Source organism: Ranitomeya variabilis, chromosome 6, assembly GCF_051348905.1.
Source record: "Ranitomeya variabilis isolate aRanVar5 chromosome 6, aRanVar5.hap1, whole genome shotgun sequence".
In the NCBI taxonomy this organism is placed as follows: domain Eukaryota; kingdom Metazoa; phylum Chordata; class Amphibia; order Anura; family Dendrobatidae; genus Ranitomeya; species Ranitomeya variabilis.
Window position 1 is genome coordinate 416,524,947 of NC_135237.1, and position 24,624 is coordinate 416,549,570.

The 24,624-nt window shown below is 43.7% G+C and overlaps 1 protein-coding gene across 1 annotated transcript in view; it reads right to left on the minus strand.

The window, feature by feature from the left end:
* Positions 1–24,624, minus strand: part of SMCHD1 (structural maintenance of chromosomes flexible hinge domain containing 1) — a 584,899-nt gene that overhangs the window by 330,492 nt on the left and 229,783 nt on the right. Inside the window, exon 18 of the mRNA XM_077270310.1 lies at positions 1,580–1,657. Within this exon, the coding sequence (XP_077126425.1) occupies positions 1,580–1,657 (78 nt within the window). The remainder of the gene's footprint in view (positions 1–1,579; positions 1,658–24,624) is intronic.

Below are 24,624 nucleotides of genomic sequence, written 5' to 3' on the forward strand. Positions count from 1 at the left end.
TTAGTTGATTTTTTCTTCACTAAAAAAAAACAACAACCCGAGACCGGATGTGGACCATAAAATGAGATATAAAGAAAAAAGTCCTTGAAAAAAACGAGCGCTGGTGCTAATCAGTGGTGTATCTCCAATTAGCAGCTGTAGGATGCACACACGGAGTGGTGCAAAGGAGTAGGGTAGGGGGGAGTAGTTAGTAAAAAAAAAAAAAAAAGTTGCGGAAAACAGCGAGCACGAGTGCGGATCAGTGATATGCGTCACTGATCAACACTCGGCAGCTGCAGGATGCACACACGGAGGTGGTGCAAGGGGGTTGAGGGAATAGAGAAAAATGTACAGGAACTAAAAAAAAGTCCCGGAGACCAGCGGACATGGACTTTGATCAGTGAATTGTGTTACTGATTAGTGCCTGGATGCTGCAGGACGCACGAAAAACAAAAAAACACAAAAAAACGAGCGATCGAGTACTGATCGAAGGGACAGAAGGGAGAGGGGGACATGGGGTGAGGGGAATTAGCGTGGATTAGGGAAAGATCAGGCAAGGATCAGGAACTCTTCCTTCTTCAGCAGGATCAGCAGAAAAAGCAGCAGCAGCTATCTCAATGATGGCACAGTCTTCTGTGGCACCACAAGTACTAGCACAGTGCACAGGCTGATAGAGTGACCGCCCTGTAAAATTCCGAAGCTAGACTGAGGAAGTACAGGGCAGTCAACTGCAAGTCATAGCGCACCTATGCGCTCTGATTGGTGTGATCGATGTCATCATTGATTGCACCAGAGATGGCCCTGGTTACGCTGTGGTGACAGGCTCTTACAGCACCAATCCTAGGCTGGGAATAAGTGTTTCGGGCAATGTGATCGCCCGAGGGAGGGGGTGGTGGGCGTCGCCACCCCCCAGGATGAAGGCACCATGTTCCCTGCTGTGAAAAACAGCAGGGACAATCATGCGATCACCACGAGATTAGTTGTGGTGGTCGCATGATTGAAGTGACGTATATATACTGAATCGGTCGGGACCTCTGTCCCGATCATGACGTACATATACTACAAATGTCGGGAAGGTGTTAATAATCTCAATGAAGCCAAGGTGTGCAAGTTTGAGGATTTCTGCACATGGCATTCATACTCCATACTGAATAAATCAAGATGGTTACAAGATTTTGTTTCCACTTTTTCACCATTTGCATATCATTGACATCTATCGATCCTGTGATTTTCATATCTCACAACTTTTCCTTCTTGGCGTTACACAATCAATGCTGAGGAGTGTGTATATAACTGTACATACACAAAATTTTGCAAAGATACACTTTGTCTACAACTGTCTTTGGAAACCCATGTACATAAAGCATGTACAGAAAGCAAAATGTAGGATAATGTGTATAATTTTATTGTAATATGTTTTAAACATACACCTCAAACAATGCAACAGCATCTGCTAATCTGTTTCCCATGAAAGAAATCTATCACAGTGACAAATACATTTCAAAAATGTTAATGTCAATGCATTTCAGCAAAAATTCTTCAGAAAGCTAAAATGTATGAAAAAAATCACTGCAATATATAATCATGAAAAATAACTTACCCATTTTCTTAAACCAGTATGGCCATTTTCCTCCATGCTGACTTATATGAGAAATTATTTCTTTCTCGCCATCAGATGCTTCAAGAAACATGAAAAACAAAGTATTAGCAGCAATCAGCTAGAGCAGGGGCAATTTTTAAAGGGACACTGTCACCTGAATTTGGAGGGAACAATCTTCAGCCATAGAGGCGGGGTTTTCGGCTGTTTGATTCACCCTTTCCTTACCCGCTGGCTGCATGCTGGCTGCAATATTGGATTGAAGTTCATTCTCTGTCCTCCGTAGTACATGCCTGCACAAGGCAATCTTGCCTTGCGCAGGTGTGTACTACGGAGGACAGAGAATGAACTTCAATCCAATATTGCAGCCAGCATGCAGCCAGCGGGTAAGGAAAGGGTGAATCAAACAGCCGAAAACCCCGCCTCTATGGCTGAAGATTGTTCCCTCCAAATTCAGGTGACAGTGTCCCTTTAAATCCAACCTGAATTACTATGTTGTCAGCTAGTTAGATAACATATTTAAAACTTTACCTTTAATGTACTCTTTAAAAAAATGTATTTTACAAAGTGCATAGTGAAAAAAAGTGCTGATGCAAAATATAGTGCAAATAAAACAATTGTACACACCATGTATACCAAGATAGGAGGGCAGTTGTTATGAATCTTGGAGTATGATTTTTCCACCCTTATATTCTATAGGTATTCAAATATAATGTACATTCCCCATCTTTCTAGTGGGTGACCTGTACTTAAAGTTACTTGGACTTTTATCACTTAAATGGGGTATTCATCATTGCCTCTCATCCTCATGTGGCCATCATCCCCCTCATCAATCTTTAAACACTGACAGTCCAAGAAAAATGGCAACATCTGTCTGGCTATACCAAAGGAGGTACTTCTTGCCTACCCCTCCTGATAAACATTTAACCAACAGATATAACTTCTGTTATTTTATGCAATATATGGTGGTACAATATATAGCAGCAAGCTCAAAATTGAACAAGGAAAGAAAGTTTCAAATCCAATTCCTATAATATATCATTTAGCCCAAAAACCACTTGAATCCATATATGCCTCCCATCTAGGGGATAAACTCATCGGCATATGTTCTATGTGTGGCTCTAATGGGGCTTCCTTTTAAATCAAAGCTTAATTTATACTCATCTACAGGACCGGGTTCAAATCGGTTCCTTTTCAGAGTTCTCAGGATCTCATCAATGGCGGTGAACCAGGTTTCCCTGCCATACGGTCTTTCTTATGTATAATGTCTCCCCCAATGCGTTTCATCATCTTTAGACTCATCAGGGAGAGTTATGACATCTGTTTTGTAAAGTGCGAGCATTGCTATAGCATCATTCGTTTACTTGCCTTATATATGCTTTATGCAGATCTTCAAACCACGTGTTTCCAAACGCCGGTAACGTCATTTCCGGCTATTGGTGCACCGCGCTGTCTTATTGCACGCTCACGTCACTTCCGGACATTGGAACGCAAGCGGCACATGCTGTACCGCTCGCGTCACTTCCAGATATTGGTACGCAAACAGAGTATGAACCGCTTGCATCAAATCCTGATTACGAGATTAGGTGATTTTTCAGTGCAAATCACAGTGAGCGTATGGCTCATCGACAGATATTAAAACAGCATCCAGTATCGAGGAGCCTTTTGAATGAATGACTATCTATATCATTCATCATAGATTTTACCCTTTTGCAGACTTGTACAGGTTTTCTTAAGATCCATATTCTTTTTAAACCTCCATGAATTAAGAATTTTTTTAGGCTAATTGGCATCATCACGCAGAATTCAGCACATCCAAACTGTAGGTATTGTACGTCTATTGGCTATATTTATGTATGTTAACATATTCATTCTGTATATGTGGACCCAGAGAGCGGTCAATGAAAAAAAATATATATTTTAAATTTTTTCAGGAGATTTTTGCTAAACATTTTTTATTGCTAACTGCGCACCACATATGACATGACAGACCCCCTCCCAGGTGTATGTAGTGAGGAAAGACAGAAAAGGGTGCCACTGCGTTCTATCCCTATTCAACCCCAAACTATTATGCATACTGCATAATGCTGAGGTTGGCACCCTATATCCTGCGCAGTGGCGCCCCCACTCAACGGCAGCTATCCCTGCTTTTCGAGTCCCTATTATGCGTCTAGTGCTATAAGAAGGAAGAAAAGTTCAATTGTTCATTGAGGCCCTTTGGGCTTATGGTTTGTAATCAAAATATCCACATACTCTGCCTCTGTAGAATTCGTCTGTCCAGTCTCCTCCTCTTTGGGACTGAAATATTCTATCGATTCCCATAAACTTCACTCCTCTGAGATTTCCATTATGCATTTTGTTTATATGATTGGCTACTGGGGTGTCCCTCTTATTTATAGTGTCTCTGTGGTGTTCACCTACCCTTCTTCTTAGTTCCCGACTAGTTTTGCCTATGTACTCTAGGCCGCATTCACAGGTCATTTTATATACTACTCCTCTAGTCTTACAGTTGATGAACTGATGTATAAAATAGTTCTTCCCTGTCACGTTACTAGTAAACTCTTTTCTTTGACATATAGACTCGCAGTATTTACAGTATTTAAATGTGGGAATTAATAGCAATCCTTTGTTTGATAGCCTAGCCAAGTAGAATTGGTTAACTGGGGATAGGGGGTAAAATGGTTGTGAACTGCCCTATCCTTGATGGAGTGCCCTCTCTTAAACGTGATCTGTGGTGGAACTGTTACAATATCTTTAAGGTCATTATCTATTTGGAGAATGGGCCAATGACGTTGCATGATCTCTCTTAAATCTTTGGCTCCATTGGTGTATTTAGTAATGAACCTAATTGTATTATCCGTCCAAGACCAAGGAATATATTGCAGCCGCACCGCCGCTATACGTTAGACCCTTGTTGCCTCAGGGGTATGTACTGGTACACCGTATATGCCTTATAGTCAAACAGAGAAAAAATATCGCTTCACATGTTCCACCTGGGTGCCGCTTTGTGAAAAAAACAGTTCATATAAAATCTCCAAATAAGAAAAATGAAAGCGCACTCACCGGTGTTGAACAAGAGCGGTTTATTCACATATAATTATGCGGTGCAGGGAGGGCAGTGAACACATACGGACGACAGCCGTTTCGTGCTATCAAGCACTTCAACAGGTCCAATGACGGGGGGAAGGGAGTTGGGCCTTTTAGCTGCAAAGGCTTAAGGCACCTCCTTCTTCCTCCTCGTCTTAGTGGTAAGTGGCCACTTTCTGGAAGACAATATGTGAGACAGTGAAATTATTTAAAAACAACATAAAAACAGTCGGATATAGCAAGCAGTATCACTACAAGAGGAGTAAGTAACATTTATACAGGGCTTTTTTACAAAAAAACAGACATATCTATTTTTTCATTGAACCCTATTGGTCCAGATGCGTTTACACGCAGAATCCATTTAGCTTCATTACGTAACAGCATGCGGTTTAAGTCACCACCGTCTTCTGACAGGGAGATTTTTTCTATGCCTGCGAATCGTAATACCTGGGCATCGCCTTCATGCTGTTCATTTATATGTTTTATTAGGCGGGGGACTCCTTTTCCTGTACGTATTGAATTTAGATGTTCTCTAAAACGTATAAACATTGGGCGAATCGTTTTGCCAATGTAGAAAAAACCGCATGGGCAATATAGAATATAAACCACATGGGTAGTTCTGCAAGAAATAAAATCACGTATTCCGTGTATTAGTGGACCGATTTTTAAAGAGGTACCTGTTAGATGATAACTACAATAGTTGCAATGACCGCACCGAAAATTTCCTTTAGGGGCTGTAGTTTGCAACCAATTATCTCGAGGGGAGGTCACTCGATTGCGGACAATACAATCTCCTATATTCTTACTGCGGCGACAGGCGAATAAGGGACCTCTTTCTGTCATTTCTTTTAAAGCGGGATCTTGGCAAAGAATCTGCCAGTTTTTCCGGATTGCTGTTCTAATTTGTGTATCCATTGGCCCGTATTTAAAGCAGAAAACAAATTTTTTTATCTTTTTTCGTCCCTTTTTTTTGTTCTGTTAACGTTTTCTACTTTTGCCTGTTCTAATGCTGAGTTTAGAATAGGTTGGGGATACCCTCTATTTCTGAACCTTTCATAGAGTTCTTGGGATTAGAAACCAAATTAGAACAGCAATCCGGAAAAACTGGCAGATTCTTTGCCAAGATCCCGCTTTAAAAGAAATGACAGAAAGAGGTCCCTTATTCGCCTGTCGCCGCAGTAAGAATATAGGAGATTGTATTGCCCGCAATCGAGTGACCTCCCCTCGAGATAATTGGTTGCAAACTACAGCCCCTAAAGGAAATTTTCGGTGCGGTCATTGCAACTATTGTAGTTATCATCTAACAGGTACCTCTTTAAAAATCGGTCCACTAATACACGGAATACGTGATTTTATTTCTTGCAGAACTACCCATGTGGTTTATATTCTATATTGCCCATGCGGTTTTTTCTACATTGGCAAAACGATTCGCCCAATGTTTATACGTTTTAGAGAACATCTAAATTCAATACGTACAGGAAAAGGAGTCCCCCGCCTAATAAAACATATAAATGAACAGCATGAAGGCGATGTCCAGGTATTACGATTCGCAGGCATAGAAAAAATCTCCCTGTCACAAGACGGTGGTGACTTAAACCGCATGCTGTTACGTAATGAAGCTAAATGGATTCTGCGTGTAAACGCATCTGGACCAATAGGGTTCAATGAAAAAGTAGATATGTCTGTTTTTTTGTAAAAAAGCCCTGTATAAATGTTACTTACTCCTCTTGTAGTGATACTGCTTGCTATATCCGACTGTTTTTATGTTGTTTTTAAATAATTTCACTGTCTCACATATTGTCTTCCGGAAAGTGGCCACTTGTCCACTAAGACGAGGAGGAAGAAGGAGGTGCCTTAAGCCTTTGCAGCTAAAAGGCCCAACTCCCTTCCCCCCGTCATTGGACCTGTTGAAGTGCTTGATAGCACGAAATGGCTGTCGTCCGTATGTGTTCACTGCCATCCCTGCACCGCATAATTATATGTGAATAAACCGCTCTTGTTCAACACCGGTGAGTGCGCTTTCATTTTTCTTATTTGGAGATTTTAATCGTATTATCCTCTTCTCTTTTTATGGCTGGGGTAAGTAAATCCTTTCTATCCCTTGATAGGGCTGATGTATAGGCCTCCTTTAAAACGTTATCCGGATAACCGCGCTCATCAAAGCGCTCTTTTAGATCATTCGCTTGTTTCTTATACACCATTGGATCTGAACAATTTCTCCGGATTCGAAGATATTGGCCTTTGGGGATGCCTCTCTTGAAAGGGGCCGGATGATTTGACTCCTACCTCTGGAGAGAATTGGATGCAGTTGGTTTTCTGTATGTGCCATCTTTCCCTCTCTCAATCAGGACATCTAGGAATGGTAATCTGGAGGCATTCATCTCAAAGGCGAAATGTAGGCCAAGGTCATTATCAGCCTGTAGCAAAAGTACCAAAACTAGCTTCATCTTCTCTCCAAATTAAGAACACATTGTCTGTACAACGTAGCCACAAAGTTATGTTTTCTTCGGCTATATACGTGGTGTCACCAAAGATGACATTTTCTTCCCACCAGCCCAGGAGCAAATTAGCATACGAAGGAGCACAGAGGCTCCCCATAGCCGTGCCCCTGAGCTGGTGGAAGTATTTATTGTCAAAAAAGAAAATAATTCTTGGTGAGGCAAAACTCCAGTGCCTGAATAACAAATTTGTTATGATCACTAAATTGGTGTCCTCATGTTCCAAGATAGTAGTCCCACAGCCATGATACCTTTTTCGTGGAAAACTGAAGAATATAGTGCTTCAACGTCAATTGAGCATAGCAACATATCTGTATCCAAAACAATATTATCTAGTTTAAGGAGGAGTTTCGTCGTGTCACGTGTGTATGAACTGAGATAAGTATTGAATGGTCTAAGAATTCTATCGACATACAGACCCAAATTTTGTGTGAGGCTGGCAATTCCGGATACAATGGGCCTCCCTTTCAAAGGGTTAATGCCCTTGTGGATTTTGGGTAGGCAATAAAATGTTGCTACTACCGGATACGCTGGTATAAGGAAATCTCACTCATTAGTATCAATTACTTGTTTTCAGAAGGCCCCCATCACTAAATCCTTTAATTCTCTATGGTAAATACCTGTGGGATTAGTTTCAAGTCTTTCATATGCCATATCCGTATGAAGAAGGGAGTAAGAGAGTTTCTTATATTGCGTCACATCCATAACCACTATGTTACCCCCTTTATCTGAAGGTTTAATAGCCCTCTCATGATCGCTTTCCAGTTCACATAGGCTCTCCATCTCTGTTCTAGTCAAATTATGCATACTCCTTTTTCTTTTTTTCGAGTTTCATTACCTCCCTGGATACCAGGTTAACAAAAATATCCACCGTGCCCAAGTCATTCATGATGGGTGGCATACATTTACTCATTCTTTAACCCTGTTATGCTCTAAGAATCAGGCTGCACTCAGATGTCATCCGAGTGCAGTCCTATTGTGAGTGACTATTCAATGAGGGAAAACGGGAAGTGGACCCTCTAGACCGCGACGATAAACCCCTCACGGACGAGCTGACCAGATAGACCGCCCTCTATAGGGAGAGTTAGGGGCAGGCCCGTGAGGGACTATCGCCACGGAAGCTGGAGGACCAGGACGGGAGAAGACAAAGAAGAGGCGGAGATAGTAGGACCACAGGATAGGTGAGTACTGCAGAGACACAGGACTGATGGGTAAACTGCAGCAGTGCAGGGACTGGCGGAGGAACTGAGGGAACGCAGAGGCTAGCAGGATACAGGAAAGACAGGATAAACCCAAAGTCAGAGGGAAAACGAACTACACAGAGACTAAGAGCGGCCAGGAACACCTGAAAGAACAAATGATAACCAGGCACAGAGGAACGGCAGGAAGCAGTTTAAATACCTAAAGGCAGGGTAGCACTTCCGGGTAACAGACCTCCAGAACCATAGAGAGGACAATAAGGAGGACCGACTCCCGGGTACTAGTCCTCCAGAACCATAGAGGAGACGAAGAGGAGCGCCGGCAGAAGATCAGAAGTGCACACGCGCAGCACTGAACCTGGTATGCGCGCGCGCACGAGAAGCAGAGGCCGGTAGCGAGCGCGGAGGGGAAGACGCTGCAGAAGGAGAGTTGCGCCGGGACGCCGAAGACAGGTAAGTAAGACAGGACTGGGGAGGCGGCAGCAGCGGTATGATAAACCCCTTCAAGACCTTGCCCTTTTCCGTTTTTGAGTTCTCGTTTTTCGCTCCCCTCCTTCCCAGAGCCATAACTTTTTTATTTTTCCGTCAATATGGCCATGTTAGGGATTGTTTTTTGTTTTTACGGGACAAGTTGTACTTTTTAACCACATCATTGGTTTTAGCACGTTGTGTACTAGAAAAAGGGTAAAAAAATCCCAAGTGCGGTGAAACTGCAAAAAAAGTGCATTCCCACACTTGTTTTTTGTTTGGCTTTCTTGATAGGTTCACTAAATGCTAAAACTGACCTGACAATTTGATTCTCCAGGTCATTACGAGTTCATAGACACCAAACATGTCTAGGTTACGTTTTTTTCTACCGGTAAGTGGTAAAAAAAAATTCAAACTTTGCTAAAAAAAAAATAATAATTAAATAAATAAAAATTGCGCAATTTTCCAATACCCGTAGTGTCTCCATTTTTCGTGATCTGGGGTCAGGAGAGGGCTTATTTTTTGCGTGCCAAGCTGACGTTTTTAATGACACCATTTTGGTGCAGATATGTTCTTTTGATCTTCCGTTATTGCATTTTAATGCAATGTCGTGGCGACAAAAAAAACGTAATTCTGGAGTTTCAAATTTTTTTCTGTCTAGCGATCAGGTTAATGCTTTTTTTTATTGATAGATCGGGCGATTCTTAACGCGGTGATACCAAATATGTGTAGGTTTGATTTTTTTTTATTGTTTAATTTTGAATGGGGCAAAAGGGGGGTGATTTAAACTTTTATATATTTTTATTTTTTTCATATTTTTTTTTTACTTTTGCCATGCTTCAATAATCTCCATGGGAGGCTAGAAGGTGGCACAGACTGATCGGCTGTGCTACATAGCAGCGATCATCAGATCGCTACTATGTAGCTGAATTACAGGCTTGCTATGAGCACTGACCACAGGGTGGTGCTCACAGCAAGCTGGCATCAGCAACCATAGAGGTCTCAAGGAGACCTCTGGTTGCTATGCATACACATCCCTGACGCTCGATCGTGTGACGGGGGTCGGCAATGCGCTCATTTCCGGCCTGATGGCCGGAAGCTCTGGTTATGTGTTTGACAGCAGCATTTAACTAGTTAATAGCGGCGGGTGAATTGCGATTCCACCCGTCGCTATTGCGGGCACATGTTCAAAACAGCTGACATGTCCCGGCTTTGATGCGGGCTCACCGCCGCAGCCCGCATCAAAGTGGGGGTACCGACCTCCGCCGTAATAGTACGGCGGAGGTCGGTAAGGGGTTAAATCTGTAAATGGTCCCTCCCCCAATTCATTTGGGTCAATGACTCCCAAATGAGATAAGAATCTGACATCACTGAGAAGATCCTCATCGATGCCTAAAGGTACCGTTACACTAAACGACTTACCAACGATCACGACCAGCGATACGACCTGGCCGTAATCGTTGGTAAGTCGTTGTGTGGTCGCTGGGGAGCTGTCACACAGACAGCTCTCTCCAGTGACCAACGATCAGGGGAACGACTTCGGCATCGTTGAAGACAGTTTCAATGATGCCGAAGTCCCCCTGCAGCACCTGGGTAACCAGGGTAAACATCGGGTTACTAAGTGCAGGGCCGCGCTTAGTAATCCGATATTTACCCTGGTTAGTATTGTAAAAGTTAAAAAAAAAAAAAAAGAAACAGTACATACTCACATTCTGTCACGTCCCCCGGCGTCTACAGGGTTACGCGCTGCTGCTCAGAGCTTCCGGCACTGACTGTCAGCGCCGGCCGTAAAGCAGAGCACAGCGGTGACGTCACCGCTGTGCTCTGCTTTACTGCCGGCGCTGACACATTCAGTGCAGGAAGCTCTGAGCAGCAGCGCGTAACCCTGTGGACGCCGGGGGACGTGACAGACATCAGAATGTGAGTATGTACTGTTTTTTTTTTAACTTTTACAATGGTAGCCAGGGTAAATATCGGGTTACTAAGCGCGGCCCTGCGCTTAGTAACTCGATATTTACCCTGGTTACAAGTGAACACATCGCTGGATCGGTGACACACACGCCGATCCAGCTTTGACAGCGGGTGATCAGCGACGAAATAAAGTTCTGGACTTCTAGCTCCGACCAGCGATATCACAGTGGGATCCAGATCGCTGCTGCGTGTCAAACACAACGAGATCGCTATCCAGGACGCTGCAACGTCACGGATCGTCGTCGTTCTCGCTGCAAAGTCGCTTAGTGTGAAGGTACCTTTACTCAGTACAGCATTTCTTATTCTCGCTGATAAAGTGTTTTTTCCACTTCAAAGAGTGAACAAAGAGGTTGAGATCTTTTATTGCCTCAAAGTTTAACCCCTTAATGACAGCTAATACGACTTTTAACTGACCTGAGATATAAGAGAATAGCCTCCCCATACAGGTGACAATCCAGCAGCTGTCGGCTGTACACTATAGCTGACAACTTGCTGCATCAGCCACACTCAGTGTTTGCATCATCCATATCTGCTTAACCCCTTAGATGCTACTGTCAATAGTGACTACATCATTATAAATGGTTAACAGACTGTGGGGGCTTCCTCTTTATCCCAATTGGTGCCCTCAGATCATGATTGTGTGGTCCTGATGTTTGCCATGGCAATTCATGACTAAATAGCGGCCTTAGAGTCTGACGGCTGTTGTAACCTGTTCAGAAGTTAGTGGCATTTAGGCATTTAGGTGGTAAAAATACACATTTTCATTTCTATTATGCCACTTTGCATTAATTCCTGAAAAGCACCTGAAGGGTTAATAAACTACCTGACTGTAGTTTTCAATATGTCAGGGGGTGCGGTTTTTAAAATGGTATAACTTTTGGGGGTTTACCAATATATGGAACCCCTAAAGGCACTTCAAACATGGATAGGTCCCTAAAAAAATAAATTTTGTAAATTTCCTTGAAAAAATGAAAAATTACTGCTACATTTTTAAACCTCCTAAAATGCTAACAAAATAAAATACATTTTACAAATGGTGCTGATGTAAAGCAGACATGTGGGAAATGTAATTTATTAATGTTTTGCTGTGGTATGACTATCTGGATTAAAGGGATAATCATTCAAAGTTTGAAAATTGCTAATTTTTTAACATTTTTCTCAAATTTCTGATATTTTTCATAAATAAACACAAAACATATCGACATATTAAAAACATATTGACCTAAATTTACCATTATTGTAAAGTACAATGTGTCACAAAAAAAACTGTCTCAAAATCACTGGGATTTGTTGAAGCGTTCCAGAGTTATTACTGCAAAGTGAAACTGGTCAGATTTCAAAAATGTGGCTCCGTCACTAAGGGGTTAAAGATTGATGAGGGGGATGATGGCCACATGAGGATGAGAGGCAATGATGAATACCCCATTTATGTGATAAAAGTCCAAGTAACTTTAAGTACAGGTCACTCACTAGAAAGATGGGGAATGTACATTATATTTGAATACCTATAGAATATAAGGGTGGAAAAATCATACTCTTAAGATTCATAAAAACTATCAAGGGTATAGAGTAATGCAGTCAGCGGTGAGCATATATTATCAGGCTGCGAATGTCCATGGTTATTGGGCCCTTCCCAGCCTAATAATACAAGCACACAGCCACCCCTGAAGTGGCGTATCATATTAGATGTGCCAGTTCTTGCAATTCGACTTCACTCTTGCCCTGGCATCAGGATAATGGGGTCTGGGGATCATGTAGGTACAATATAGTCAACACATGGAAACCTGAAAACCGTTATTATAAAAAATGTATTATATCAAAAGCTCCCACGCAGGTGCGACATAGTCCAGTGGACCCCACAACATTCCCAGGAAGCACGTTTTAAACTGTCAGGAACTTTTACATTTAGGCTATGTGCACACGTTCAGGATTTTCTGCAGAATTTTCCTGAACAAAACCGGACTTTTTCTTTTTGCAGGAAATCCCCATGTGTTTTTTGCGCGTTTTTGTGCGTTTTTTTTCCGGAGCTTCCCAATGCATTAAATAGCGGGAAAAACGCAAAAAATCCGCAAAATTAATGAACATGCTGCATTTTTTAACGCAATGTGTTTTTTTTTTTCGCGGAAAAAAACGCATCAAATGCACAAAAATTGTGGAATGCATTCTAACTGATGGGATGCATAATGTATGCGTCTTTTATGCGTTTTTATAGCAAAAAAACGCGAAAAATACGCAACGTGTGCACACAGCCATTTGACCTATCTAAAGTGTTAATATGGGCATACAGGTTATAGACTGCTGAGAAAAGTCCTATCTGTATGCCTCATATCAGATGCCTTGTTGTGGATAAATCATATTTTATCACTTTATGTAAATTACCTCTGCTATATTGCAACAGTATTACAACCCTGCCTGCCTGTGAGCTGGAAGGTAGGGCTAAGAGGAACCTGCAGATGTGTCAGGTATAATCACAAACAGCTCTGCAGTGACATCAGGAGAGCAGAGAGCGGCCATTACATATCACTCTGGTAACTCCACCTTCATGTTAAAAAATCTCTGGAGGCAGAGTTATCTTCCAGATAGAGTCCTCACTATAGCCTGGAAGAGGTCATTTATATAAAGTAATAAAAGATAATTTCTCAACAACAAGGTATCTGATAGGAGACACACAGGGAGGACTGTTTTGCAGCCTTCTATAACCTGTATGACCATACTAATAGTTTATAAAGGTCAAATGTGAAGACAGAGATTCCCCTAAGTTGCATAAAGGACCATTTCATAACTAACAAACTCTAAATCTATAGTTTGATTGTTACCTCTACCTCATAATATTTTAACCAAAAAAATAAAAAGTTTGTAGAATGAATGGCACCAGAGGAGTACACCATCCGGACTCGGATACATGTGAATCCAATTTAACAGCATGCACGAAATCCCAGGGTTTGAGGTGCTCAGCATAAAAAACATGTGATCTGATAAACAAATAGTAGAAAGATGCGGCACTCACCCTTTTTGTTTGTGAAATTGTGCTGTTTTTATTTGGACAGACATGAGAAAGTTGTTACATGTCCATGTGATACATCACGCATACAGGAGGGTGCGGGGAGAGAAGGTGGTCGCACCCTCCTGTATGCCTGATGTATCACATGGACATGTAAGAACTTTCCTCATGTCGGTCCAAATAAAAACAGCACGATTTCACAAGCAAAAAGGGTGACTGCCGCATCTCTTTCTCATAATATTTTAGCCACAGATCCTGGCTACAAGTGACCCACTTCTTTTTACTACTGAGGGACATCAGAGTCCTGTTATAAGATTCACTGTGAAAGAGAATTTAGAGATAAATAATATGTTGGGTGCCTGTCACATCGCCTTTCCTGGGCTTCTTTCACAGAGGTCTCACTTGTTGATCAGTACATTTTTGGACACTCTCGAATTATAGTCTTATTCAATTTCTAGACATGAAGACAATACAAAAATATATTAAATGGTATTAACCCCTTCATGATGGAGGTTTTTTTTCATTTTTGAGTTTCTGCTTTTCGCTCCCCTTCTTCCCAGAGGCATAATTTTTTTTTATTTTCCTGTCAATATGGCCATGTGAGGGATTGTTCTTTGCGGGACAAGTTGTACTTTTGAACACCACCATCGGTTTTAACATATTGTGTTAAAATACGCGAAAAAAAAATTCCAAGTGCGGTGTAATTGCAAAAAAAGTGAAATTACACAACTGATTTTTTTGGATTTATTTTTTTTACCACGTTCACCAATGGTAAAACTGGCCTGCCATTATGATTCCCCAGGTCATTACGAGTTCATAACACCAAACATGTCTAGGTTCTTTTTTTTATTTAAGTGGTGAAAAAAAATTCCAAAGTTTGTTTAAAAAAAAAAAAAAGAAAGAAAGATTGCATCATTTTCCGACACCCGTAGCGTCTCCATTTTTCGTAATCTAGGGTTGCACGAAGGCTTACTATTTGCGTGCCGAGCTGAAGTTTTTATTGAAACCATTTTGATGCAGATACAATCTTTTGATTGCCCGTTTTTGCATTTTAATGCAATGTTGCGGCGACCAAAAAAAACCATATCGTATATACTCGAGTATAAGCCGAGATTTTCAGCCCATTTTTTTAGGCTGAAAGTGCCCCTCTCGGCTTATACTTGAGTCATTGCCCCATCGGCAGGGGAGGGAGAACGGCAGCTGTCACTTCGTACTCACGCTCCTGGCGTGGTCCCTGGCAGCTTCTCCAAAGCGATGGTCTCTGGCGCCAGCAGCTTGTTCCTGTGTTCAGCGGGCACGTGGTATCACTCATTAAAGTAATGAATATGGATGCGTCTCCACTCCCATAGGGGTGGAGCACATATTCATTACTTTAATGAGCGGTACCATGTGACTGCTGATCAACGGAACAAGCTGCCGGCGCCGGAGAGACCATCGCATCGGAGAAGCTACCAGGGACTGCGCCAGGAGGGCGAGTATGACGGGGGGGGGGGGGTGAGCATTGCGATATTCACCTGTACCCATTACACTGCCTGGCTCCGTCTTTCACCTCCTCTGGCTGTGACGTTCAGGTCAGAGGGCGCGATGATGTGGTTAGTGAGTGCCCTCTGCCTCAACAGTCACTGCAGAGAGAAGACGGAGCGGCGCGCGATGGTGGAACGGGGACAGGTGAATATCGCAAGTGCTGTTGTTCCCACCTGCTCAGGACAGGAGGTGAGTTTGTCATTTGTTTTTTTTTTAATCGCAGCAGCAGCCTATGGGGCATAATATTCTATGGAGCATCTTATGGGGCCATAATCAACATTTATGCAGCATTGTATGGGGCAACAAATGCTTCTATGGAGCATCTTAGGGGCCATGATCAACCTTTGTGCAGCATTATACGGGGCAAATGTTTCTGTGGAGCATCTTATGGGGCCACAATCAACCGTTATGCAGCTTTGTATGGGGTAAAAGTTTATATGGAGCATTTTATGGGGCCATAATCAACCTTTGTGCAGCATTATATGGGGCAAATGTTTCTATGGAGCATCTTATGGGGTCGTAATCAATAGTGATGAGAGAATATACTCGTTACTCGAAATTTGTCGAGCATGCTCGGGGGTCCTCCGAGTATTTTTTAGTGCTCAGAGATTTCATTTTTCTTGCCGCAGCAAAATGATTTACATCTGATAGCCAGCATAAGTACATGTGGGGGTTGCCTGGTTGCTAGGGAATCCCCACATGTACTTATGCTGGCTATCAGATGTAAATGATTCAGCTGTGGCACGAAAAACTAAATCTCCGAGCACTAAAAAATACTCGAAGGACCCCGAGCATGCTCGCGAAATCTCGTGTAACGAGTATATTCGCTCATCACTAGTAATCAACGTTTGTGCAGCATTATATGGGGCAAATGTTTCTATGGAGCATCTTATGGGGCGATAATCAACCTTTGTGCAGCCTTATATGGGTCATATTTTTATATGAAGCATCTTATGGGGCAAATCAAACTTTATGGAGCATTATATGGGGTGTATTTTGTATGGAGCATTATATGGGGCTCCTGATTCAATATGGATATTCAAAAACACTTAACCTACTGATGTCTCAATTAATTTTACTTTTATTGGTATCTATTTTTATCTTTTACATTTACCAGTAGCTGCTGCATTTCCCACCCTAGGCTTATACTCGAGTCATTAAGTTTTCCCAGTTTTTTGTGGCAAAATTAGGGATCTCGGCTTATACTCGGACAGGCTTATACTCGAGGATATACGGTAATTCTGGTGTTTTGACTTTTTTCTCATTACGCCGTTTAGAGATCGGATTCATTCATTTTTTATATTCATCGTTCGGGCGATTCTGAAAGCGGCGATACAAAATATATGTATGGGTGTTTTTTGTTTTTTTTTAAATCATATACATTTTTATTGAATTTTTCAGCATACAACAAAAAACACAACACCCCACAACCACCCCTCACTACACAGCAATTAGCAAGTACCTTATATTAACCCCTTCATGACCCAGCCTATTTTGACCTTAATGACCTGGCCGTTTTTTGCAATTCTGACCAGTGTCCCTTTATGAGGTAATAACTCAGGAACGCTTCAACGGATCCTAGCAGTTCTGAGATTGTTTTTTCGTGACATATTGGGCTTCATGTTAGTGGTTAATTTTATTCTGTTAAACCAGAGAGTTATGTGACACAAAATAGTTAATAAATAACATTTCCCACATGTCTACTTTACATCAGCACAATTTTGGAAACAAAATTTTTTTTTGCTAGGAAGTTATAAGGGTTAAAATTTGACCAGTGATTTCTCATTTTTACAACAAAATTTACAAAACCATTTATTTTAGGGACCACCTCACATTTGAAGTCAGTTTGAGGGTTCTATATGGCTGAAAATACCCAAAAGTGACACCATTCTAAAAACTGCACGCCTCAAGGTGCTCAAACCACATTCAAGAAGTTTATTAACCCTTCAGGTGTTTCACAGCAGTAGAAGCAACATGGAAGGAAAAAATGAACATTTAACTTTTTAGTCACAAAAATGATCTTTTAGCAACAATTTTTTTATTTTCCCAAGGGTAAAAGGAGTAACTGGACCAAGAATGTTGTTGTACAATTTGTCCTGAGTACGCTGGACCTCATATGTGGGGGTAAACCACTGTTTGGGCGCACGGCAGGGCTCGGAAGGGTAGGAGCGCCATTTTGGAAACTAGACCCCCTAAGGAACTTATCTAGAAGCATAGTGAGCACCTTAAACCCCCAGGTGCTTCACAGAAGTTTATAACGCAGAGCCGTGAAAATAAAAAATAATTTTTCTTACCTCAAAAATGATTTGTAGGCCGGAATTTTATATCTTCCCAAGGGTAACAGGAGAAATTGGACCCCAAATGTTGCTGTCCAGTTTGTCCTGAGTACGATGATACCCCATATGTGGGGGTAAACCACTGTTTGGGCGCACAGCAGGGCTCGGAAGGGTAGGAGCGCCATTTGACTTTTTGAATGAAAAATTATCTCCATCGTTAGAGGACACCATGTCGCGTTTTGGAAAGACCCTGTGTGCCTAAACATTGGAGCTCCCCCACAAGTGACCCCATTTTGGAAACTAGACCCCCTAAGGAACTTATCTAGAAGCATAGTGAGCACCTTAAACCCCCAGGTGCTTCACAGAAGTTAATAACGCAGAGCCGTGAAAATAAAAAATAATTTTTCTTACCTCAAAAATGATTTGTAGGCCGGAATTTTATATCTTCCCAAGGGTAACAGGAGAAATTGGACCCCGAATGTTGCTGTCCAGTTTGTCCTGAGTACGATGATACCCCTTATGTGGGGGTAAACCACTGTTTGGGTGCACGGCAGGGCTCGGAAGGGAAGGCACACCATTTGGCTTTTTGAATTGAAAATTAGCTCCAATCATTAGCGGACACCATGTCGGGTTTGGAGAGCCCCTGTGTGACTAAACATTGGAGCTCCCCCACAAGTGACCCCATTTTGGAAACTAGACCTCCCAAGTAGGGTTGAGCGAAACGGATCGGTCATTTTCATAAATCGGCGACTTTTAGGCAAAGTCGGGTTTCATGAAACCCGAACCGATCCTAGTGTAGGATCAGCCATGCGGTACACGATCAGAGCGCCAAAGTCGCGTTTCATATCACGCTGTTACCGTTTTTCAGCCAATGAATGAGGACGCAGAGTGTGGGCAGCGTGATGACATAGGTCCTGGTCCCCACCATCTTAGACAAGGGCATGGCAGTGATTGGCTTGCTGTCTGCGGCATCACAGGGGCTATAAAGGGGCGTTCCCGCCGACCGTCATCTTACTTCTGCCGATCTGAGCATAGGGAGAGGTTGCTGCAGCTTCGTCAGAAGCAGGGACAGAGCTAGGGAGGCAATATTAACCCCCAAACCGCTTGTGCTGGAGCGATTTTCACTGTCCCACACCACCTTTTTGTGCAGGGACAGTGGAGGTCGTATTTTAGTGCAGCAGCTGCATAGTTGTGTGCACGGTGCTGTGCAAACCAACTGCTTTTTTAAAAGCAAAATTCCTGTTGCTCCTTTCTGCACAGTTACCTATCTTGTTTATTTGTCCACATTTTTGTGTTTAGCAGTCCTTTTTTATTGCTGCCATACTTGTCCTGAGCTCATTGTAGGGAGCTTCCTATTTATTTATTTCTTTTAAATAATAATTCCAGCCACTTTCTGGCACGTTCATAGTGTTGTGTTATACCACTGGGCCAGAGTTGTGGTTCTGTGTCTCCCCCCAAAAAAAAGGGAGATTAAAATTCGCACACAGTGTATATTCTGCTGTACTGCTAGTGTGTCGTATATATCAGACAGCCACTTTCTGCCACGTTCATAGGTTACTGTTATACCACTGGGCCAGAGTTGTGGTTCTGTGTCTCCCCCCCAAAAAAAGGGAGATTAAAATTCGCACACAGTGTATATTCTGCTGTACTGCTAGTGTGTCGTATACAGTGCCTACAAGTAGTATTCAACCCCCTGTAGATTTAGCAGGTTTAATAAGATGCAAATAATTTAGAGCCTTCAAACTTCAAACAAGAGCAGGATTTATTAACAGATGCATAAATCTTACAAACCAAAAAGTTTTGTTGCTCAGTTAAATTTTTATAAATTTTAAACATAAAAGTGTGGGTCAATTATTATTCAACCCCTAGGTTTAATATTTTGTGGAATAACCTTTGTTTGCAACTACAGCTAATAATCGTCTTTTATAAGACCTGATCAGGCCGGCACAGGTCTCTGGAGTTATCTTGGCCCACTCCTCCATGCAGATCTTCTCCAAGTTATCTAGGTTCTTTGGGTGTCTCATGTGGACTTTAATCTTGAGCTCCTTCCACAAGTTTTCAATTGGGTTAAGGTCAGGAGACTGACTAGGCCACTGCAACACCTTGATTTTTTGCCTCTTGAACCAGGCCTTGGTTTTCTTGGCTGTGTGCTTTGGGTCGTTGTCTTGTTGGAAGATGAAATGACGACCCATCTTAAGATCCTTGATGGAGGAGCGGAGGTTCTTGGCCAAAATCTCCAGGTAAGTCGTGCTATCCATCTTCCCATGGATGCGGACCAGATGGCCAGGCCCCTTGGCTGAGAAACAGCCCCACAGCATGATGCTGCCACCACCATGCTTGACTGTAGGGATGGTATTCTTGGGGTCGTATGCAGTGCCATCCAGTCTCCAAACGTCACGTGTGGTTGGCACCAAAGATCTCGATCTTGGTCTCATCAGACCAGAGAACCTTGAACCAGTCAGTCTCAGAGTCCTCCAAGTGATCATGAGCAAACTGTAGACGAGCCTTGACATGACGCTTTGAAAGTAAAGGTACCTTAAGGGCTCGTCTGGAACAGAGACCATTGCAGTGGAGTACGTTACTTATGGTATTGACTGAAACCAATGTCCCCACTGCCATGAGATCTTCCCGGAGCTCCTTCCTTGTTGTCCTTGGGTTAGCCTTGACTCTTCGGACAAGCCTGGCCTCGGCACGGGAGGAAACTTTCAAAGGCTGTCCAGGCCGTGGAAGGCTAACAGTAGTTCCATAAGCCTTCCACTTCCGGATGATGCTCCCAACAGTGGAGACAGGTAGGCCCAACTCCTTGGAAAGGGTTTTGTACCCCTTGTGACCCTCCACGATCTTGTCTCTAATGGCCTTGGAATGCTCCTTTGTCTTTCCCATGTTGACCATGTATGAGTGCTGTTCACAAGTTTGGGGAGGGTCTTAAATAGTCAGAAAAGGCTGGAAAAAGAGATAATTAATCCAAACATGTGAAGCTCATTGTTCTTTGTGCCTGAACTACTTCTTAATACTTTAGGGGAACCAAACAAAATTATGGTGGGTTGAGGGGTTGAATAATAAATGACCCTCTGAAAAAACATTTCACAATTTAAAAAAAAAACAAAACAAAGAAATAACACTCTTTTTTGCTGCAGTGCATTTAACACTTCCAGGCTGATCTACAGTCCAAACTGTCACAATGCCAAGTTAATTCCAAATGTGTAAACCTGCTAAATCTGCAGGGGGTTGAATACTACTTGTAGGCACTGTATATCAGGCAGCCACTTTCTGCCACGTTCATAGTTTACTGTTATACCACTGGGCCAGAGTTGTGGTTCTGTGTCTCCCCCCAAAAAAAAGGGAGATTAACATTCGCACACAGTGTACATTCTGCTGTACTGCTAGTGTGTCGTATATATCAGGCAGCCACTTTCTGCCACGTTCATAGTTTACTGTTATACCACTGGGCCAGAGTTGTGGTTCTGTGTCTCCCCCCAAAAAAAAGGGAGATTAACATTCGCACACAGTGTACATTCTGCTGTACTGCTAGTGTGTCGTATATATCAGGCAGCCACTTTCTGCCACGTTCATAGTTTACGGTTATACCACTGGGCCAGAGTTGTGGTTCTGTGTCTCCCCCCCAAAAATGAGGAAGTCTGGTGGAAGAGGCCGTGGGCGGGGGCTGTCAGCTGGTACTGATGATGGTGGTGCTGCATCTGGTGGTAGTGGCAAAAGCACAGTAGCACCTAAGGCTGGAGGTGTTGAGCCTGTGTCATCGTCTGGCTACACAAGGCCTCGAAGGCTCCCTTACCTGGGAGTAGAAAAACAGCTTTTAAAGCCGGAGCAGCAGGAAAAAGTTTTGGCTTTCCTTGCTGACTCAGCCTCTAGCTCTTTGGCCTCCTCTTCCCAAAGTTCGAAATGTCACAGCAGCCAGTCGTCAGTGGATGCTCCCGGTCAGGAACAAGACGTTTCCTTCTGTCCTTCTCCCAAACCAAAAGTGAAGGATGCGTCAGGCGACACAACAGGTTACTCCATGGAACTCTTTACACATACCGTGCCTGGGTTAGAAAGGGAAATTGTACCCTGCCCATCACAAGAAGAATCGGACATGGAGTGCACTGATGCACAGCCACAGCTAGATTATGATGCTGTTCCATTGAGTTAGATCACTACATTGCCCTCGCAGTTTGCTGAGCCACAATCTGACCCTGATGAGACTATGGTGCCCTGGCCCGAACGCTATAGCACCTTACACAGTGACACTGAGGAAGGTGCACATGACATTGAGGAGGAGGTGATAGATGACCCAGTTGTTGACCCAGATTGGCAGCCATTGGGGGAAGAGGGTGGCGCTGCCAGTAGCTCAGAAGCGGAGGAGGGTTATCTGCAGCAGCACCAATCTACATCGCAACAGCTGTCATCTGGCAGGCCCGTATCAGGCAAAAAACGTTTGACAAAACCAATTTTAGGACAGCATGGCCATCCTGTGAAAGTTGCACAGCGTGCAATGCCTGAAAAGGAATTCCACAGTAGGAAGAGTGCAGTGTGGCATTTTTTTGACCAAAATCCCAATGATCAGTCAAAACTGATCTGTAAAAAATGCTCAAAGACCTTTAGCAGAGGGAAGATTCTTAACAATTTAAATACAACGTGCATGCGTAGACATTTAAACAGCATGCACTTGCAAGCCTGGACTAACTACGTAACGTCCCGTACCGTTGGTGCACCAGGTCTGAATGAAGGTAGTCAGCACCGCAACATTGCTTCCCTCACTGTAAGCCCACCGATTAGGACACCAGCAGCAGCAAATGTGGAGGGATCGTCGCTAGGCCAAAGCAGTCAGGGAGTCAGAAGGTTATTGGTAGGAAGCACCGTATGTACGCCAACATCACCAACTCACTCTCAATCTGCCATATCCACAACCACCACCACCACCGCTAGTTCCACCATAGGCAGCTCTCCAGTCCAGCTCACCCTAGAAGAGACTCTTGTTAGGAAACGCAAGTACTCATCCTGTCATCCGCGTACACAGGGTTTGAACGCCCACATTGCCAGACTTATCTTGTTAGAGATGATGCCCTACCGGTTGGTTGAAAGCGAAGCTTTCACAGCCCTGATGGCCTACGCAGTACCACGCTATGACCTACCCAGTCGCCACTTCTTTGCGAGAAAAGCCATCCCAGCCCTCCACCAGCATGTCAAAGACCGCATTGTCCAAGCACTGAGGCAGTCTGTCAGTGGGAAGGTGCACCTCACAACAGATGCATGGACCAGTAGGCATGGCCAGGGACGTTACGTGTCCATCACGGCGCACTGGGTTAATGTCATGGATGCAGGGTCCACAGGGGACAGCAATAGTGGGACAGTTCTGCCTAGCCCACGATCTAGGAAATAGTTGGCTGTAGACGTTCGCTACCCCCCCACCTCCTCCTCCTCCTCCTCCTCCAGAAGCGAAAGCTCGTCAACAGAGCGCTGTCGCACGACCACTCCATCCGCAGCTGCCAGTTTTGCACACGAGGTGTCCCATTACGGAACAGCTAGTGGGAAGCGTCAGCAGGCTGTGTTTGAAATGAAGTGTTTGGGCGACAACAGACACACCACGGAAGTTCTGGCTGAGTTCTTGCAGCAAGAAACTCAGTCATGGCTGGGCAGTGTACATCTTGAGGCAGGCAAGGTAGTCAGTGATAATGGAAGGAATTTTATGGCTGCCATAGCCCTTTCACAACTCAAACACATACCTTGCCTGGCTCACACTTTGAACCTGGTGGTCCAGTGCTTTCTTAAAAATTATCCGGAGTTACCAGCCCTGCTCTTGAAGGTGCGAAGACTTTGCTCGCACATCCGCCGGTCGCCCGTACACTCCAGCCGTATGCTGAACCATCAGCGATTGCTCAATCTTCCACAGCACCGCCTAATTATCGACGTTGCAACAAGGTGGAACTCCACACTGCACATGGTTCAGAGGCTGTGTGAACAGAGGCGTGCGGTCATGTATTTGTGGGAGGATACGCATACACGGGCAGGCAGTTGGATGGCTGACATGGAGTGCAGTGGTCCAAGCTACAAGTCCTCTGTCAAGTCCTTCAGTGTTTCGAGGAATGCACACGGCTGGCAAGTGTAGACGACGCCATCATAAACATGAGCATCCCACTTATGCGTCTGCTGATGCAAAGTTTGACGCACATCAAGGAGCTGGCGTCTGCAGCCGAGGAGGAGGGAATCCTTGATGACAGTCAGCCATTGTCTGGTCAGGGAACTGTCCAGGACGAGGTGGCGGTCGAAGAGGATGAGGAGGAGGATGATGGGGATGACTATGTATGGGAGGAGGATGCTTCTCAGGGGCCACTTGAAACTGGTGGCGTTGCAAGGTCAGGTACAGGTTTCTTGCGGGACACTTGTGATGTGGATTTCCAAGAAAGTGCTCCTCAACCCAGCAAGACCAGTGAATTGACACCAGGAACATTGGCCCACATGGCTGAGTATGCCTTGCGCATTCTAAAAAGGGACCCCCGCATTGTCAAAATGATGACTGATGACGATTACTGGTTGGCCTGCCTCCTGGATCCACGCTATAAAGGGAAAATGCAAAACATCATGCCACATGAGAACCTTGAGCAAATATTGGCTACCAAACAAGCCACTCTTGTAGACCGTTTGGTTCCGGCATTCCCAGCACACAGAGGCGGTGATGGTCCTCACACTTGCCGCAGGGGGCAACATGACAGAGGTGCTAGAGGTGCCGAAATTCGAAGTGTCGTTGGACAGAGGGGTTTTCTGACAAGGTTGTGGAGTGATTTTTCAATGACCGCTGACACAACAGGTACTGCTGCATCTATTCAAAGTGACAGGAGACAGCATTTGTCCAGTATGGTTACAAACTATTTTTCATCCCTTATCGATGTTCTCCCTCACAGGTCATTCCCCTTTGATTACTGGGCATCTAAACTAGACACCTGGCCCGAATTGGCAGAATATGCATTACAGGAGCTCGCTTGCCCTGCTGCCAGTGTGCTTTCAGAAAGAGTCTTCAGTGCTGCTGGTT